The sequence below is a fragment of the Mustelus asterias genome, chromosome 11 (genome assembly GCF_964213995.1).
Source record: "Mustelus asterias chromosome 11, sMusAst1.hap1.1, whole genome shotgun sequence".
NCBI classification, from domain to species: Eukaryota; Metazoa; Chordata; class Chondrichthyes; order Carcharhiniformes; family Triakidae; genus Mustelus; species Mustelus asterias.
The window spans coordinates 98583476-98602876 of NC_135811.1; the positions used below are offsets into that span (position 1 = coordinate 98583476).

Here is a 19401-nt window from a genome sequence, read left to right on the forward strand (position 1 = left end):
AAGAGTAATGTTCTCCCGGCCCCACTCTCCTCCCCCGCAGCCCCATGAAAGCTTTATACCTCAGTCAACACAGTGGGGGGGGGGGGGGGGGGATTTTACGGCCTCGCTCATCCCGGAACCGTAAAATCCCGCCCGAGGTCAACGGGCCTTTCCGTGGTCTGCCCCCTTCACCCGCTCTGATTCCCGTGGCGGGCGGGATGGTAAAATTCCAGCCACCACAAGGCCAAACTGATGGCCAGCCATCTCCCAAACAATATCCTGGAGGAGGAGGAGGAGTCAACAGTTATCCATATAACGTTTTTTAAAAAAAGTTTATTCATTTATTAGTCACAAGTAGGCTGACATTAACACTGCAATGAAGTTACTGTGAAAATCCCCCAGTTGCCACACTCTGGCGCCTGTTCGGGTAACACTGAGGGAGAATTTAGCACGGCCAATCAACCTAACCAGCACGTCTTTTGGACTGTGGGAGGAAACCCACGCAGACATGAGGAGAATGTGCAGACTCCGCACGGGCAGTGAGCCAAGCCGGGAATCGAACCCGGGTCCCTGGCGCTGTGAGGCAGCAGCGCTAACCGCTGTGCCACCGTGCTGCACCACATGGACGAGCTTCGCCCTTTCACCTCTGCTCGGAAAAAGGTTTCCTTGCGTGCGAACTGCCTCACCAAGATGCATTTAAGTTTCCACGGCAACCATCCTGTTTACTACAAAAGGAGGAAATACATCTGTCTCTCTCATCACATTCTCCCCTCCAGGACATTGGGAGAAATGAAAAGGCCATTTGGCGCGTAGGAAAATGAAGTCTTAGAGTGGAACAATAAATTATAAAGAGCTGTGGAGTTACTGTTGTGTATAAACAAATGGCACCATTCATTCTCTCACGGACAAATCCAAGAAATCAAATGATTTTCAAAGCAGTTACTCCCACAGTTATTCCTTGTTTAAAAAAACAGAATGGTTTCTTCCAGGTTCATCAAACGTTAATGAATTAATTCTCCTAGAAGCAGATGACCTTATCCTCCACTTCTGTTTTAACAGGCTTAAAGTCCACAGGGGTCGACAGACAACCAAGAGAGGAAAGTCATTACGATTCATAAAGTTATCAAGCCCACATAGGCGTTTAAAAATGTTCTTCATGCTTAATTAAACTCTGGTACATTCATTGTCCACTGGCTTGTGGGGAACATGATATCACATCAAGGTGCTTTCTACAGAAACATGGCCATACCCATGACATCGCTTCCTGTTCTGACCCAGTGTTCACTGACAAAAACATTCAGCTCCAAACAGAATTTTCACAAAAATATATCGAATCTCTCTCTCTCTCTCACATTCTTTGGTCACGATTTTCCATCGTTGAAGGAACTAGGCTTCAAAAGTGATGTTATGTCATCTACCACACGTATGAAGTCACTTCCTGTGTGCATCAATCTCGGGGTCATGGACTTTGACCCCCCCCCCCCCCGGTTAAGGCAATAAACTTTCCTACTCCCTTCCCTCCAAGTCTACAAAGTGCAAGCTGTTCATTCCCGATACCCAACCCTCCCAATTCACCTTTCCTGTCAGCATTGTGCATCTCGACTCTGAGCTACCACACGGCGACCATTGCTGAACAGTCATCTGAAACTATACGGCCTCTCAGGATAGCCGTCCACCACCCCACAGCCTCTCCACAACTCACCCCTCTCCTCCCCCACCCAATCCCATTCCCCCCCACCCTGCCCCCCCCCCCCCCCCCCCACCCTCCATCTCCACGTCCCTTCGGCCCAAAGTGAGATGAAGAACGAACTCCCTTAGTGTCAATTCCAAAGAACTGGCGTAACTTTGTTTCACCGAGAGTCGGTGAACATGTCAGCGCTCTGAGCTCTCGTTCTCTGCCTCGGCTTTCCACTTGTCCATTTAGCTAGTCAGGAGAACCGAGGCTCGCGAGTGCACGGGTGGGAAACCCTGGACTCTATCCGCAAGACCAATGCTCCACTGGCCAATGCATTGATTGCCAGGATCGACAGAGAAGTAACCACGAGAGAAATTCATGAGCGAAACCATTAGACTTTTTAAATCACAGTTTCACCAAAGTCAGTTAAAGGAATACATTTGTGGACTTAACCAATCAGGACCGAATATGGCCCAAGCTAGTCAACTCTGCCAGTCACAACCCATCCTATTGGCCTGCTTGAGGCAAGACATGATCTGATCTCTGTTGGCAACCCATATAACAGATGGGCTGAATGGCCCACTTCCGCTCCTATACCTTATGGTCTAAAACTGTAAGTACTTACAGCTCATTTTGTCAACCACTGTTAATATGAAAAAGGTGAGCACATGAGGGAGGGGTTGTAAATGTTCATTTTGTAAAAATATAAATAAATTATTTATAGCGCTTGCATCACAATAAGGTGTTTGACCCTCTGCATTTGGTTCTGATGAGGAGTCTAAATTTCCAAGTGGGGATTCGCGGAGAATGAATCGAAAGCTCTGGTGGTTACCAGCCAGGTGTCAGCAGCAGCGCCAACGGGGGCGCGCCATCTAGCGAAAGATCGTTTCTCTGGGTGCGGGCATCACAGGCAAAGGCTGGCATTGATTGCCCGTTGCTGGCTGCCCTGAAAAGGTCACGGTGGTCCTTTCTGAACCACCGTGGATTCTTGGTAGTGGTTTGATGCAGCTCAGTGGCTTGCTTGGCCACAGCATCGAGCAGTTGAGAGTCAACTGGGTTGGCGTGGGAACGGAATTAAACAGGCTCGAGCAGCCGAGGACGCCAGGGCTCCTTCTCAAAAGGACATTAGTGAACCAGTTGAATTTTCCGAAAATCCAACAGTCACTTTTACTGATTAACACTTTTATTTCTAGATTTATTTAGATCTCGTTCTTCCATGAGGAACGTATTAGAGACTTTGACCCTTTTCCCAGAAGGAGTGAGATACACACCGCTAACTTACTCGGGACTCAATCATATTTGTTTCTCATCCCCTGCATTACTGGCCTTAGGCTGAACAAGTGCCAATAAACGATGGATCTGCTGGCCTACCAGCTAGAATTGGATTGGGTTGGACATTATTTATTGGGTCTGGTCAATATAAGTGCTTCTCTCCATTTGGCAACATGTAAACATAAGTAAGCATTAAATGCAAGATAAAATTACCAAGCAGCTTGAGGAAAATTCTTTCAGCCTTTCCAATTTATAGTGCAGCTAACAGAGCAGCATAACTTGTGGTGGAACCAATTTTCCACCCAAAACTTCTTCGCCTTCTTCTCTGTGAGTTACAAAGCCTATCCGGTTATTCCATGTTCATTAGGATCCCTTCAGTCACCACTCGGAGGAGGTCTAAGATTAGCCAGAGGGGAAACAGCGAGACATTCCGCAGTCCAGGGTCGCTACCTGTCCACTTTGAACCACACACTTCTATTTCATAGAACCTACAGTGCAGAAGGTGGCCATTTGGCCCATCGAGCCTGCACTGACAGCAATCCCACCCAGGTCCTATCCCCGTAACCCCATATATTTACCCTCTTAGTCCCCCTGACACTAAGGACAATTTAGCATGGCCAATCCACCAAACCGACACATCTTTGGACAATGGGAGGAAACCGGAGCACCTGGAGGAAACCCACGCAGACACGGGGAGACTGTGCAAACTCCACACAGACAGTGACATTACCGTGCTGCCCCGTGTGCCACTGTGCCGCCCATTTAGCCAGCAGGTGGTGGAAGTTTCCAGAATATAAGCTGCATACCCAACTCTAAAGTTGAAGCAGTTTTCCCCTTCCTGTCAGCCATGGCTCATCTCTGACCTCCGAAGTCACAAGGTTGTGGGTTCAAGTCCCCACCCCAGGGCTTTAGGGCAAATCAATCAAGGCTGACACTCCACTGGAGTGCTGCACTGTCTGAGATGCTGGCCTTTAGGATCAGACATAAAACCCAAGCCCCTTCCGCCCATGTCGAAGGACATGATGGGAATTATCACTGATGTCCTAGCCAATAGTTGTCCTTTAATCAACATCACAAAGAAATTATCAGTCAATATCACTGTCTGCGTTACAACAGTGACATTGGGTGGGATTTTTCTCCCTCTCTGCGGTGTGTTTCGCAGCAGTGGGAGGTAGCGTGCTGCTAGCTGGTGGTGGGATCTTATGGTCCTGCCATTGTCAATGAGGTTCCCTGCTAAATGTGGCCCTCACTGCCGGGGGATGCGCTGCCGGCAGGACCGGAAGATCCAGCCGGCATGAATGGCGGCAAGATTCCAGCGTTTATTTCAGATGTGGACGTAAGTGGACGTAAAGCACTTTGAGACGTCCAGTGGAAAGCACAATATAAATACAAGTCTTTCTTTTCACCTGCTGCCACGCGAAGGTGTCTTAAAAGGTTTCCAGTGAATTCTCACCAACAATGGAGTGGATTTCAGAATCTGCGGCCTTACTCCCAGCCAAGGCAAACTGTCCAATTTTGGATTGCACTACAAGCTTACTGAAATAACCAATAGTAGGGTGGGTGGGCAAAGGAATTCCCAGGAGAGGGATGGGAGAAATTGCCAACTCTGCTGAGTTTCGTTGAGCCACTTGGAGAGGCTGGATAGGCTGGGGTTATTTTCCTTACAGCGGAAGAGGCAGAGGGGGGGACCTGATCGAGGTGTGTAAAATTACGAGGGACATAGATAGATAGGAAATAAACGTTTCCCCTTAGTAGAGGGGTCAATAATCACAGGGCATAGATTTAAGGTCAGGGGATTTAGAGGGGATTTGAGGAAGAAATGTTTTCACCCAGCGGGTGCTGGGAGTCTGGAACTCGGTGCCTGAAAGGGTGGTAGAGGCGGAAACCCTCACGACATTTAAGAAGCATTGAGATGAACTCTTGAAACGCCATAGCGTACAAGGCTATGGACCATGTGCTGCAAAATGGCATTAATATAGGTGCTTGGTGGGCGGCACAGACATATTGGGCCGAAGGGCCTCTTTCCGTGCTGTTGAACTCTTAGCGCTGGAATTTTACGCCAGTTCGCGCCGGCGGGATTTTCCCATCCCGCTGCGGTGAACGGAGATTTGGCTGGGCCACAGATTCTCCAACCTCGCTGCAGAGGGAGCGTGGCGTGAACAGCCGGTGAGATCGCGCCCTACGACTCCAAATTGGATGTTTAAAAATTAGATCCCACTTTATACTCATGCCAACTTTCTCGCTAAGTTAGCTGAAGATGGGGAATACACCTCGAAGGTGGCAGGACACACGCTGGGGTGGATGTTGTTGACGCCACCAGCAGGTTTTTAGTGCGGCACTCCACTACTCCTTGAACAGCGCTGAGCGAATAGGTGAGCAAGTTAGGTTTCAGAAGCTTTGCTCTCAAACATTAAGTGCCAGAACATTCAGAAAGCTATCCAAGAAGTAAACCCTCACTGCGGGAATAAAGTGTGTCTGACCCTGTCCCTGAGCTCAGAGTTACAAAGGGACATTGAGGTCTTACCGGAAACACATCTGTTCTGGACTGTGCTAAAACAAAGATTCACAACAGTTAACATTGGCCGAGCAATCAACATTTCAACCGCTGGAAACCAACAATTGGAAAACACAAGAATATATCACGGAGAAGTTGAGGACCAATAATTAACTTAGGAGCTGCAATGAAGCTTTGGGTGGTAAACCATCTTTTCGTTATTAATGTAAGCCCCGCCCTGTTCAATTAGTCATGTGGTTCTCAGCCGAGGTTAAAGGGCACGAATGTTTCAGACAGTGGGGACCATGTCAATACATTTTCACAACATGTTTCAACGCAGGCAGGTGATTCGCTGTGGTCTCACCATTTTCCTTTCAGAGTACAACTTTTATAGAGCAATCTCTGCAATCACAGTCATTTTCGAATCATAGAATCCCTACAGTGTAGAAGCAGGCCATTTGGCCCACGTAGTCTGCACCAACTCTCTGAGTCCTATCTCCATAACCCCACACATTTATCATGACTAATCCACCTAACCTACACACGTTTATTTGATTTATCATTGTCACATGTATTGGGACGCAGTGAAAAGTATTGTTTCTTGATCGCAGTACAGACAAAACATACCGTTCATAGAGTACATAGGGGAGAAGGAAAGGAGAGGGTGTGGGATATAGTGCTGCAGTTACAGATAGGGTGTAGAGAATGATCAGCTGAATATATGGTAGGTCCTTTCAAAAGCCTGATGGCAGCAGGGAAGAAGCTGTTCTTGAGTCGGTTGGTATGTGGTCTCAGACTTTTGTATCTTTTTCCCAACAGAGGAAGGTGGAAGAGAGTATGTCCAGGGTGTGGGAATCTTGATTATGCTGGCTGCTTTTCCGAGGCAGCGGGAAGTGTAGACAGAGTCAACACGAGAGGGCAATTTAGCGTGGCCAATCAACCTAACTAGCACATCTTTGGACTGTGTGAGGAAACTGGAGCACCCGGAGGAAACCCACGCAGACACGGGGGGAACGTGCAGACTCCACACAGACAGTCACCCGAAAGCCGGAATCGAACCCGGGACCCTGACACTGCGAGGCCACAGTGCTAACCACTGTGCCACCGCTCTTAGCGGGGGAGTGAATTCTGGAAATCCCATTACTCAGCAGGGAGAGAATTTTACAGCCAATGCAGCAAGTGTTCTGCTTGGCTGCAGTCTCGAATCGGAAACTCCAGTTTCAGTGGACATTGTGGAACTAAACATGCTTGTCGGTGGCTGCAAGAACAGCCAGAATGTTCCTTCACTGTCACGTCAGGCTGTGTGATGTAAGGATACGTTCAGTCACATAGCTGATTAAAAATAAAACTGTGTCTAGAGGATGTGTTCCCAGGGACCGACACTGAAATCCACATCAACTTGGGGAATGTCGACCTTCTCCATCTGCCTGAAACTTGTTCGTCTTCAGTGCAAAGGAGCTGCCAACAACCCAAGTGTTGCAGACGGGCACATTCTCAAGGCTCTGGACTACATGCTGAAGAGCTCACTAAATATTGGGGCAGTCATTGCAAAGACTCAAGGGGGGCAAGGCCACTAAGGCCCTCCTGCTATAGTGCACCCAGAGGCTGGAAAGCTGCGTCAAGACCCTCAGGCAGTATGTACCAGACAATGTTTGACATGAGCTGTAAACGTAGATTGTAAGTATAACCTGTAATGGGAATTGTAGTGAAGACCCTCAGGTATAGTACTGAAATAGACGGCTCTGTATTACAATTTGGTTGGAATTTTCTGGCCGTTCTCACTGGCGGGATCATCCGGTCCCATCGATGAGGAGCCCCCGTCGCGGGTTTCCCCGTGGCGGAGCGGGTATATAGAATGGGAAAGCCCATTGACAGTGGCGGGACTGGAAGACATCACCGCTGGCAAATGGTGGGTGACCTCCACTGCTGTGAAGAACGCCGTGGGGGTGGGGGAAAATCCCTCCCTTTACGTAAAGTCAAATTTGAACTCCTATTCAATGTATTTTTACCAATTTTATGGCTAAAATTTGGAAAACAAATTGATTAGAACTAAAACAATAGCGAAAGGAGAAACTAAAATAGTGTTCCCCAATTATGACATTTTGGATGCAGTGAATCACTTGCCCTTGCTCTATTATGTTCTCTGATTTCCCCCCTATCTTCAGCAGCATTGAAGACCAGTTTCTTCACAATACACCTTGAATCTTCAAGGTGAAGAATTCTGTCTCACTAAAGATACGATTCAGCACATCGGAATACTTTGAGGGAAGGTAGGTTGCTGCAATCATAGACTTCCACAAAGATCTTACCATTCAGCATATGAGAAATAAGAACGTAGCAGCAGGAGTATGGCCATTCGGCCCCTTGAGCCTGCCCCATCATTCAGTATGATAATGGTTCATCTGATTGTGGTCTCAATTCCACTTTACTGTCTGTGTCCCCCACCCCCCCACCATAACACTTTGACTCCCTCGTCGTTTCAAAGATGTCAAACTCAAGCCTTAAATCAATCCAATGACGCAGCTCTCCCTGTGGCTCTGAGAGAAAAACAAGTCTCCTCTTCTGCATCGTAAAAGGGAGATCCTTTTATTTTTATACCGTGTCTTCTAGTTCTGCTCTCCTCCACAAGAGGAATAATGCGAAGACCTATCTATTGCATCTAAATTAACCGGCTGACAGGAACTTGCATGTTTAATGAAGGAAGGGGGGGAAGGAGTTATAGAATCATAGAATGGTGCAACAATGAAGGAGACCATTCGGCCCATTGAATCTTTGCCGGCTCTCTCGAGGAGCAATCCAAGGCTCTCTTGAGCCACACTCAGCCGTCGGAAACTCTTCACTTACTACGTCAAAATTCCTTATGATTTTGAATGCCTCTATCAAATCTCCTCTTTAGTCCCCTCTGCACTAAGAGCAACGTTGTGCCACGTCGGAAGGAGAGACAATGCAAACTGAATAGTTCAATAGTCCATCCAGGTAACTGCAACCCCTCAATGGTGGAACAAATCTAGTAGATCTCCACAGCCTTCATGTCCATCCTGAAGTGTGGTGACCAGAATTGGACACAAAACTCCAACTGGGCTCACCAGTGGTCAAATGAGTTCAGCATAACTTCCTGGATTTTGTACTCTGGACATCTCTATTTATAAAGCCCCAGGATCCCACATACTCTATGAAGTGCTTTGTTAGCCTGTCCTGCCACCTGCAAAGGTCTGTGTACAAACACTCACAGGTCTCTCTCTTCTTGCATCCCTTTTCAAATTGTACTATTTAGTTTGCATTGTCCCTCCATGCTCTTCCTACGCGGCACGGTGGCACAATGGTTAGCGCTGCTGCCTCACAGCACCAGGGACCAGGGTTCGATTCCAGGCTTGGATCACTATCTGTGTGGAGTTTGCACGTTCTCCCTGTGTCCAAGTGGGTTTCCTCCGGGTGCTCCAGTTTCCTCCCACAGTCCAAAGATGTGTGAGTTAGGTGGATTGGCCATGCTAAATTGCCCAAGATATATAGGTTAGAGGGATTAGTGGCTAAATACGTGCAGTTATGATGTAAGCCTGGCTAAGAGTCAGTGCAGAGTTGATGGGCTGAATGGCCTCCTCCTGCACTGTAGGAATACTATGATAATAATAGCATGCACATTTCTTTGCATTGGATTTCATCTGTCATGTGTTTGCCCATTCCACTGGTCTATCTCGGTCCTCTGAAGACTTTTACTATTTTTCTCACTGTTGCTACACGTCCAAGTTTCTGAGACATTTCTGCATTTTGTTCCAGAAGATTTGGCTGGATCTTCTAAAAATGATGTATTTTTCCACCAGCGAAACTAAGACAAGACAACATGTTGTCGGCAGAAGTGTGACTTGGCCTTTATGCACTGCTAGAGATAATGGAGTGCAGGAAGTGTATTTTTGGGCTGGAGGCGCATTATTCTTTAATGGTGGGATTACAGTGTAAAAAAGACCATCGCAAAAACCCAGTCAGAGTGAATTTGTGCAGTGGGGATACAGGAGGAGTTTTGTGTATAATGATGGGCTCTCCATATACAGCAAGGGTACTGGAACCCTGGAAAGAGTACAGGAGGAAAGATTCACTCAAACAATCCCAAGAATGAAGACTTCTAGTTATGAAGGAAGATTGGGAGTTTTTCTTCAGGAGGTGGGAAGGTTGAAGTATGAGCTATAAGAGCTTTTCAAAATTATCAAAAATTTCAAGAAGGCAAATATTGAAGTACTGGTTACCATAGAACCACAGAATCCCTACAGCACAGAAGGAGGCCATTCAGCCCATCAAGCCCGTACCAACTCTCCGAAAGAGCGTCTCACCGAGGCCCAACACCCCTGCCCTATTCCCGTAAGCACATGCCTCTACCATGGCTAATCCATCTAACCTACACATCTTGGGGCAATAAGGCGCAATTTACCATGACCAATCCACCTGACCTGTGCATCTTTGGAGTGTGGGAGGAAACCGAAGCACCTGGAGGAAACCCACGCAGACACCGGGAGAACGTGCAAACTCCACACAGGCAGTGACCCGAGGCTGGAATCGAACCCAGGTCCCTTGTGCTGTGAGGGAGCAGTGCTAACCACTGTGCCACCATGCATTGGCCATTGTCACTAACTGAAAGAGGCAGGTTAGAGAAAATTATTTTGTACATGGTGTTAGTACAATACTTTGCCATAGATGGCTGTTAAATTCGAGACTTGTCCAAGTGTCTTTTACAGTTGAGACTTTAAAAGGGACTTGGACAAGCACTTGAAAGGATGTGGGAAAGTTGCAGCCGATACCTCAAGTTGTGCCTATTTTTGCCTGATTAGGCCTCAGTGAAGGGTCTTGGGACAATTTTCTACCTCAAGAGCGCTTTATAAATGCAAGATGTTGTTGTTTAAGAGATATCGGGCTAGGTATCTCAGTCTGAAATCTCTACAGGTTGTAACTGACTTGCAAGAGGGGATATTAATGTATTATTTACAAATCACTTACAGTGTAATAGTGCAAATTCCCATCACATAAAACCCTGTGCTGGGAGTACTAGCTTACAAAATCTACCTCAAGGGACTAAAATATAAAGTTAATTTTACAGATGCTACAAATATCGTGGAGCTACCCATTGCCAGTTTAGAATCTTAATGACTAAAAGAGTTACAGTAAATATTTTGTTTTATAGATGTTCTAGGTACGAGAACAGTTCTGTACATTGTAAAATGTAAAAAAAGGCCATTCAGCTCTCATTGGGTTAGAATGAATCTGTACAAATATTTCATTGCAAAATACTAGCTGTACCGGACTTGCTATTAAATCGCCTTCATGAAAACCAAACGCTCACAAAAATGTCACTGCGATTAACACGGGAACATGTTGAGCCTCTGGATCAGAACTTGTGGGAATGAGCTTTTTAATTCTCTCATGGGATGTGGGCGTCACTGGCAAGGCCAGCATTTATTGCCCAACCCTAACTGCTTTTGAGAAGGTGGTGGTGAGCCGCCCTTCTCGAACTGCTGCAGCCCCTGCGGTGTTGGCACACCCACAGTGCTGTTCGAAAATTCCTGCCACGCGTTTGATCTTGTGGTCTATGCGAATGTTCAGGAGATGTAGCGAGGACGTTTCAGAGGTGGCGTTCGTTTCACTCAAGTGCCGCACAGAAACCCAATCCACCCATTCAAATGTACATTCAAGATCTATTTGAGATAAGAGAATTCCGCCTCTGGTGCCCTGGCCAACATTCCTCCCTCAAAACCAACACAAGAAACAGCTTCGTCCTCGTAGATTGTGTGGGATCTTACTGTGGGCAAAACGACTTCCACCTTTGCTTAGACAACAGCAGTCAGCCACATCAAGGTCATTGATTACATGTCAAGTGCTCAGAGATGTGGTAAGGTGCTTCACAAAAAAAACTTTTTCTCTTTTATATCAGGGGCACATTCACATTGTAATGGAAAGAAAAAAACATGGTTTCTGTTTTCAAAACCTCGTTACAGCTCCAAATGAAATATTTAAAAGTATATAACAATTATATTCAGTTTGAATATACCTGAGTAGATCCTTCACTTTATTTTTAAATCTTAACATTAACCCTTGAGTGGCCTTATTCTGTCATTAGTTAGCAGCAGTGTTACTGGAGGGCACCGGTAGAGCGTTTGAGCTCTATGGTAATGTACGGTTTTATAGGTAGTGATGAAGTGTATCATGAAAAATAAAGTTCCTGCTTTGAATATTTCATTCATGTCTATTCAAGTAGTTTGCGGATATTTGAGAAAACCTTATTTATAACAATATAAGACAAGGTCTCTGTTGAGACTGTCCGGAGGTTGAGCTGGCGAAGGAGGATGTGTATGTACCTGAGTTCTTGACCTCAGCAAATTCCAATGTCGTTCCTGGCCTGTGATTCTCAAACCGCACGGAATCTGAAACACATGGTGTTACTGTACGGACCGTGCGCCATTGGGCAAACGACGCGTCGAAGGTTTAAACCCATGTTCCAATTAATTAGTTGTTATCCCAGGCGGCAACACACCTTTGGGGGTTCCAAATTAGGATTTCACCATCGTGAGGAAACCAGTGTTACAATCGATCTCCTCAAAAACCCCTCTCGAAATTCAAACACGATTAAAGCAGCGATTAAGAGTGAGGTGTGGAGGAGATGGTGCAGTAACATCACTTAACTAGTGAGTCAGAATACCCGAGTTGGGCAGCTTGCGTTCAAATCTCACCACGACAGCTGGTGGAGTTCAAATACAATGAACTAATCGATTCAACTAATTAATTGAAAAAAAAAACCTGGAATCGAAAGCTAGTCTCCACAATGGTGACCGTACAACTGTCATCAATTGATGTAAAAATCTATTTGCTTCGTTAATGTTCTTTAGGGGACGAATCTGCTGTCTGGTCTGGCCTGCATGTAATGCCTGAGCCACGGAAATGGGTCGAGCATGCCCACTCGGTTGTAGCAGTTGCTGATGGCAACGAAATGCTGGCCTTGCCAGCAATGTCCACCTGCCATGAAAGGATATGAGAAGAAGTGAGCTAGCAGGCGCTGGAGGTTTCCAGGTTGGGGATGCTCCTGGCACTATAGTCCTTTAATATTAAAAAAAAAGTTTATTTATTCGTCACAATTGACACTGCAATGAAGTTACTGTGAAAACCCTCTGGTCGCCACGCTCCGGCGCCTGTACGCTGAGGGAGAATTTAGCATGGCCGATCCACCTAACCAGCACGTCTTTTGGGCTGTGGGAGGACACCGGAAGTAAACCCACGCAGACACGGGGAGAATGTGGCAGACTCCACGCAGACAGTCACCCAAGCCGGGAATCGAACCCGGGTCCCTGGCGCTGTGAGGCAGCAGTGCTAACCACTGTGCCGCCCCAATTAGGGACGCTAGCTGCCGAGCGTCTGCTGGACTCTGACGGGCTTCAACAAACGGAAACAGAACGGGGAGCTGCACCTTCTGACTGGTGGGTCCAACACACCGGGTGGGATTTTCCACGCCTCCTGCCGTGTGTTTCACTGCGACTCGCTCAGTGATCAGAAGATCCCGCCCCTGTCAACGGGGTTTCCCGCTTTATGCACCCTCCCCCCGCCGGGAATCCCGTGGCAGGATGTCGCCGTCGACGGGCCTGGAGGATCCCACCGGTGGGAAGGACTGGAAAATTCCGGCCACTGCGATGTTTTTTTGCGGGTCTGGGGCAGGGGGGGGATGGATTTAAAACAGGAAATCAGAATTTCTGCCCAATGATGATTGGTGAAAATTTAATGTGCCAATTCTGAGTTTCAGATCCACGGATTTGAAAATCACCGGCCGACATCTAAACATGAGGATATTACCAGCAAGAAGCATCTCCAACCTTGAAGGTTACTTGTATTTAACACTGATTTGTTCTTGCTTTTATTTGTTCCTGACAATGGGTACGGCGTCAGAGGAATGTGAGACTTTTAATCAGAGATGTTTTTAACGCCAAGAAGATGACCTTTGCGGATTGTCAGAGCACCCGAACACGGGGGATCTTCATTGTTGTGCCTTGCAAGAATTGGAGAGGTGTAAAGAGTATGAGTGTGGTTTAGACATGATGTCACCTGGGAAATAGCCACTAAAGGGTTAAGCAAAAGGTTACCAAGGAAGTCACTCAGGCTCAGGATGCAGGGGTTAAACTCTTCTTCCCCCGTCCCCCTTGCAGGCACATTTTGAGCCCAAAATTAGGGCTGGAATTGTCCAGTCTCGCCCGCCCCATTGCCGCGAGAACGGAGAATTGGGGGGGGGACCAAAGAATCCCAGCCTCGGGCGAGATGGGAGAATTCCGGCCGTGGTGTTGTCAGGATTTTGCCAGCCGATGCTTTCTCACTCCAATGCTTTTGCGAGCAGCGGAATCCCCCCCCCCCCCCCCCTCTGCTGTTCCTGAGCCTGGAGAATCTCAGCGGCCCCTTCTCAGTTTCCCCTACACTTTCTTCACAGCCGTTACGACCGCACTCCTGGTCAAGAATATCAATGGCAGGCTTCACTCTCCGCAGGTGAGGTCTGTGCAGCTAAGAGGCTTCACCTGACCACAAAGAAAAAAAGGCCTCAGCTCTGATGGAACTGGGAGGCTTGCAGATGCTTCATTGAGAAGGGGGTCTCACACGGGGCTGCCGTTCTCCCACAGACGTCGGCACTGGATTGCAGACGAGTGCGCTGTAAGCTCCCAGCCACTGCGTGCGGGCAAACAGATTCTACCGTGCTTGACAGAAAGTCTCCCATAAACACCTCTCTGCAGCTCTTTATCCGATTCCCTTCCTTCTCGTGTTGCGCTTCCTTCCACGCGACACTGAGGTAGGGCACTTCATGCCGACACTTCCCGTCTCTCTCTCTCTGTCTCCCTCTCTTAACCGTTGAAAGTAAAAACAAAATGCAGTCGCCGGCCAAGGATGTGAGGCTTTTTTCCACACGCGACGGCGATCGAAGATGGAACGGCGCTTCCATTGACTGACAAACCACTGAAAAGGTTGAACTTGCGAGAACTGATGGGACCATTGGCCATTTTGTTTTGGAGTTAGCTGTTTATATAATCAGCTGTAGAAGCAGCAACGCACAGCGAGTCAGCACAACCTTCCTTTTGCAAGACAGAGCACAAAGACCAGGGAACACTTTACTATGATTTACAAAATATTTGCAACTGGTACCCGCATTCATGGAATGGTTCTTTGAGTTTCGGCCAAGTTTAGATAGACAAAATGATCCACGATGGACATGAAGCCAGGCAGTTAGCCGGTGATTGTGTGTGTTTTTTGTTTGTTTGTTTCCCAGTTTTCACTCGGGCCTACACTTCCTGGTCCTCAAACACCTCCAGGAATAAGGGAGGGAAGAGTTCTGTGGGACATTCAACCTTCATGTGCAGGAAGCGACTGGCGTGACATGCTCCAATCATCCGTAGGTCTGTAACCTTCATCAGCAGCTTTGGCCAGAAGTGTGGAATGTTGTGTTTGCGATAGTTTATGTAGTGTTCAAACGCTAGGAGGTAGGCCTCTTGGCACTTCTCTATTTTGTCTATACAAGTCAGTCCTGTGCGATCTGGAAGCAAGAACAGGAGTTTTGTCAATTGTGCCTTTCCAAACCTTTCATTATCTTAAAAGCTAAATATTGCGCATGCTGGAATCTGAAACAAAAACAGAAAATGTGGGAAAATCTCAGCATAGAAACTACAAGCAGGAGTAGGCCATTCGGCCCTACGAGCCTGCTCCGCCATTCATTTAGATCATGGCTGATCATCGAATTCAATATCCTGATCTCCCCCTTTCCCCCTTGATCCGTATAGAAACAGAGAAGTTTCTAGAGTCTGGATGACCCTTCGAAATGTTGGCTCTACTCTCGTTCCACAGATGCTGTCAGACCTGCTGAGATTTTCCAGCATTTTCTGTTTTCCTTTCATTATCTTGTCCATTTGAAATTGGGGTGGCAGTGATGCTGGCTTACAATGGCTCTGATGCACTGAAGAGATGTGTAACCCATGGATCAAAATCCATTTGTTTTAATTTGCTCCCTACTCTTCCTCTCCGTTCGGTGGAGATTTACTTTTCTCCCTCAACATTGAGGTTGGAAGGACAGTAGGATGAGTGGACTTACTCTGGTCTGAGAGCACTTCTGTGAAGCAACTTGTGATGACTTTAATCAGGCAATTGAGGTGGGCCTGTTAGAATATGAACTCCCTGATTAAGGGCCAAATTGATGGGCCAATCAGGGAGCCTCTTGCTTTGTATTTAACCAGGAGTGTCAGTTCCTCTGGGATTCTGAGTGTGGACTGCTAACTGAAAGCTCTCTGTATGCTGTATTTGGAGTATTGTGTACAGTTCTGGTCGCCGCATTATAGGAAGGATGTGGAAGTGTTGGAAAGAGTGCAGAGGAGATTTACCAGGATGTTGCCTGGTATGGTGGGAAGATCGTATGAGGAAAGGCTGAGGGGCTTGAGGTTGTTTTCGTTAAAGAGAAGAAGGTTAAGAGGTGACTTGATAGAGGCATACAAGATGATCAGAGGATTAGATAGGGTGGATAGTGAGAGCCTTTTTCCTCAGATGGTGATGGCTAACACGAGGGGACATAGCTTTAAATTGAGGGGTGAGAGATATAGGACAGATGTTAGAGGTAGTAAGGGCGTGGAATGCCCTGCCTGCAGCAGTAGTGGACTCGTCAACATTAAGAGCATTCAAATGGTTATTGGATAAACATATGGATGATATTGGAATAGTGTAGATTAGAGGGGCTTTAGATTGGTTCCACTGGTCGGTGCAACATCGAGGGCCGAAGGGCCTGTACTGCGCTGTAGTGTTCTATGTTCTATGTATGCTGTTGTCGGACTTGTAAATAAAGGGATTTTGGTGAAGGGACTTCTGCCTCCAAGGACTTATTACGCAACTCAACATGGTTTCCTACAGTAAAGGTGCTATATAAATACAAGCTATTGTTATTGGCTTCTCCCAAATTTACCTTTACTTGAGTAATGCCCCATCCCCAAATCCCCATCCCTCTCCAATCCTCCTCTTGCACATTGCCTCCATATCTGCGGCCCCTGCAGCTCTTTATACTTGTTCCTGCTTCTAAAGGGAGCCATTGGTTCATCAGCAAATTCAATAGCAATGACTCTCTGTGCATGAGGGTAGCTGTGGTTATTATGAAATAGGTGAACCTCCTCCAACACCTTATGGTCAGAAGGCCTATTACCTGGGCGTATCTCACTTTACCTGTTCAGCCACTTGTGCAGGCCTTAAAGGTGATTTTTACATTGATTCCCATTAACCATTCCAGTTCTGGAGAGCTGTTTCCACTGGCTGGGGTGTTTATAGCTAGGGGGCTACAGGCTCAGGACAAGGGATCAGCCAGTTGTGAATGAGATGAGGAGCCATCGCTTCACTCAGTGTTTTGTGAATCTTTGGATTTCTCTATCCCAGACATCTTTGGATGCTCACTCATTGGGTATATCCAGGAGCAAAGGGGAAGTGCTTTAGGGATGTCCTCAAAGCATCCCTGAAGAGGTCGAACATCCCCACCGACTCACAGGAGTCCCTCGCTTGTGACCGAACAAAATGAAGAATGTTCATTCGGGAAGGCACTGAACACATCGAGAGACTTCATCGGGAACACACAGAGGCGAGGTTCAGGCATCGGAGAGAGTGAACAAAGGTTAAATTATGAAAGAAATCTCGCACAAAATATAAAAACGGAGAGCAAAAGATTCTCTCCGTATATAAAAAGGAAGAGAGTAGCTAAAGTCAATGTTGGTCCCTGAGAGGGCGAGACTGAAGAGTTAATAATGGGGAATGCAGAAATGGCAGAGACACTAAGTCAATATTTTGCCTCAGTTAACAGGGTGGAGGACACTAGAACAATTCCAATAGGAACGGGAAATGCACAGGTTGTTGAAAAGGAGAAACTTGAAATACTCACCATCACCAGGGAAAATATACAGAGCAAACTATTGGGATTGAAGGCAGACAAGTCCCCAGGACCCAATGGCCGACAATCTAGGGTCTTAAAGGAAGTGGTAGCAGAGATAATGTAGGCATTGGTTATAATATTCCCAAATTCCCTGGATTCTGGAAAGATTCCAGTGGGTTGGGAGCAAGGCTGATGTAACAGCCCCTGTTCAAAAAGGGAGAAAGGCAGAAGGTAGGGAACTACACACCAGTTGGTTTAACATCTGCTGTTGGGAAATCGTTGGAATCCATTATTAAAGAAGTAATAACCAGGATATTTGGAAAGTTAAAATCTCAATGCCTCAATGAAATCTCATCTCATTCTTCTAAACTCCATTAAGTATAGGCCTAAACTGCTCAATCTCTCCTCATAAGAGGAGTCCTTCATCCCTGGAATCAATCTAGTGAACCTTCTCTGAACCAGTGTGTATTTACACCCTTCCTCAAATAAGGGAATCAAAACTGCGGTTTCACCAATGCCCTATACAGTTGCAACAGCATCTCCCTACTTCTATATTCAGATTCCAAAGCAATGAATGCCAAAATTCCACTGTAACAGGAGATTTCCCGGGACACTGGGAGATGGGGGCGCCTGTGCAATGGCCCACCTAGAGCTCAGCAGCCGGCTTCCCCAGTGAGTTTAGGCTCCGCGCTGCCACCTCCCCCACCCCACTGGCGAGAATCGCATCCTGGCTCTTTTGTTTTGCACTAAGTGCCGTATGATTGCGACTGGGAGTTTGCCCAGTGCGATTCTCTCCCATTTTCACACTTGTTCGGCACTTAGAACTTTTTTCATCAAATTCTGACCTTTGAGTTGAAAGAAAGACACCTTCTACAACAGTCAAACTGAATGCTGAGAGGGGCGTTACCTGAGGACATCAATAAAACTGCCTGGAGTAGTGCCACCTCCGTGTCATCCAGATTGAAGGCGGCTAGAGATTTCCCCAGCTCAAATATGGCATCTGAGACCACCCCTAGGCCTCCATTCTTCAGCTGCTCTCTCTTGACGGCCATCTCTCCATTTAGTGTCAGTGTCTCACTCTCTGCATCGTAACGGACTGCCGCCCTCAAAGACATTATCTCCATGCAGCAACCCTTCAAAAGGATGATCTGGTCTTCGCAAGGCAGCTGAACAAGAAAGAACACGACACAGTAAAGCACAAAGCAGCTCCATCAGCAAGAAATTAGCAACCGGACCGACTTTCTGACTTGGGACACTGGGGGAAGGCTTTCCCTGGTCAGTAAATTAGGGCCACCTATAAGAGCGGGTCGTGATATTGCGCATAAACCTCATCTGAGTGTATATCCCATTTTTCACTGGCAGCCACATCTATAGAGATGTTAAATTACCTGCCATTCCTCTCTGTGCTGCAAAACCTTTCTCTCCTCTCTTCCTGAGGGCACTCACTCATACCGGGGCCTGACGGGCCTAGTGGGCCTTCTTCACGTGTGAAGCCTAGATGCTAAACACCACCAAGCTAACCGACCATGGGGACCTCGCAGACAAATCTGATCCTGCCCTCACCTGCCAGCCACAAGTGTCCCCTTTCTAATCAGGTTGGAAGGTGTATTGGCGAGAGTTTTGGTGACGACAGGTGTCTATTCCTCTGGTCACTATAGTGAACAACAAAGCCAGCGTGAATCTATTAAAATACCGTTCCAGTTTCTTATTCAGTTAAAGTGACCGAGGAATATTTACCTGCGAATTACCAATTGCATCACTCTTCAGGTGGCTGGCTGGACCTCTATAAAGAAATCTGGTAGAGCATCTTGCATCAGATAACCTGCCAAAGTGTGCACACTTTCTGTCCCGTATCTCCATTCCTCCCCTAGAGGAGAGGCAATCAAACAGGGCAAGGAAATCATTCAAGGCGAGAGACCGCATGCAACGAAAAGGCAAACACACAGACAGAGAAAAATATCACTGCGAGTCCAAAGACTGGCTCCTGTCCAACTCCTTCTCAAGATTTGCTTTTTTGACATTTTTATTAAACTACATGTCGGTTCTCTCAACCAAAATCATAATCCCCGCAGATTCAGGATGAGG

At 47.0% G+C, this 19401-nt stretch overlaps 1 protein-coding gene across 2 annotated transcripts in view; it reads right to left on the reverse strand.

Annotated features, from left to right (window-relative positions):
• Nucleotides 1-1761: 1761 nt before the first annotated feature.
• The window catches only part of LOC144500724 (thyroid hormone receptor alpha-like), a 455024-nt gene continuing 437384 nt past the window's right edge, over nucleotides 1762-19401 (reverse strand). For both annotated transcript variants that reach the window (XM_078224093.1, XM_078224094.1), the window contains 2 exons: nucleotides 18224-18482; nucleotides 1762-14958 (listed from right to left, as the gene is read on the reverse strand). In XM_078224093.1, coding sequence (XP_078080219.1) covers nucleotides 14708-14958; nucleotides 18224-18482 — 510 coding nt within the window. In that variant the 3' untranslated portion in view covers nucleotides 1762-14707. The remainder of the gene's footprint in view (nucleotides 14959-18223; nucleotides 18483-19401) is intronic.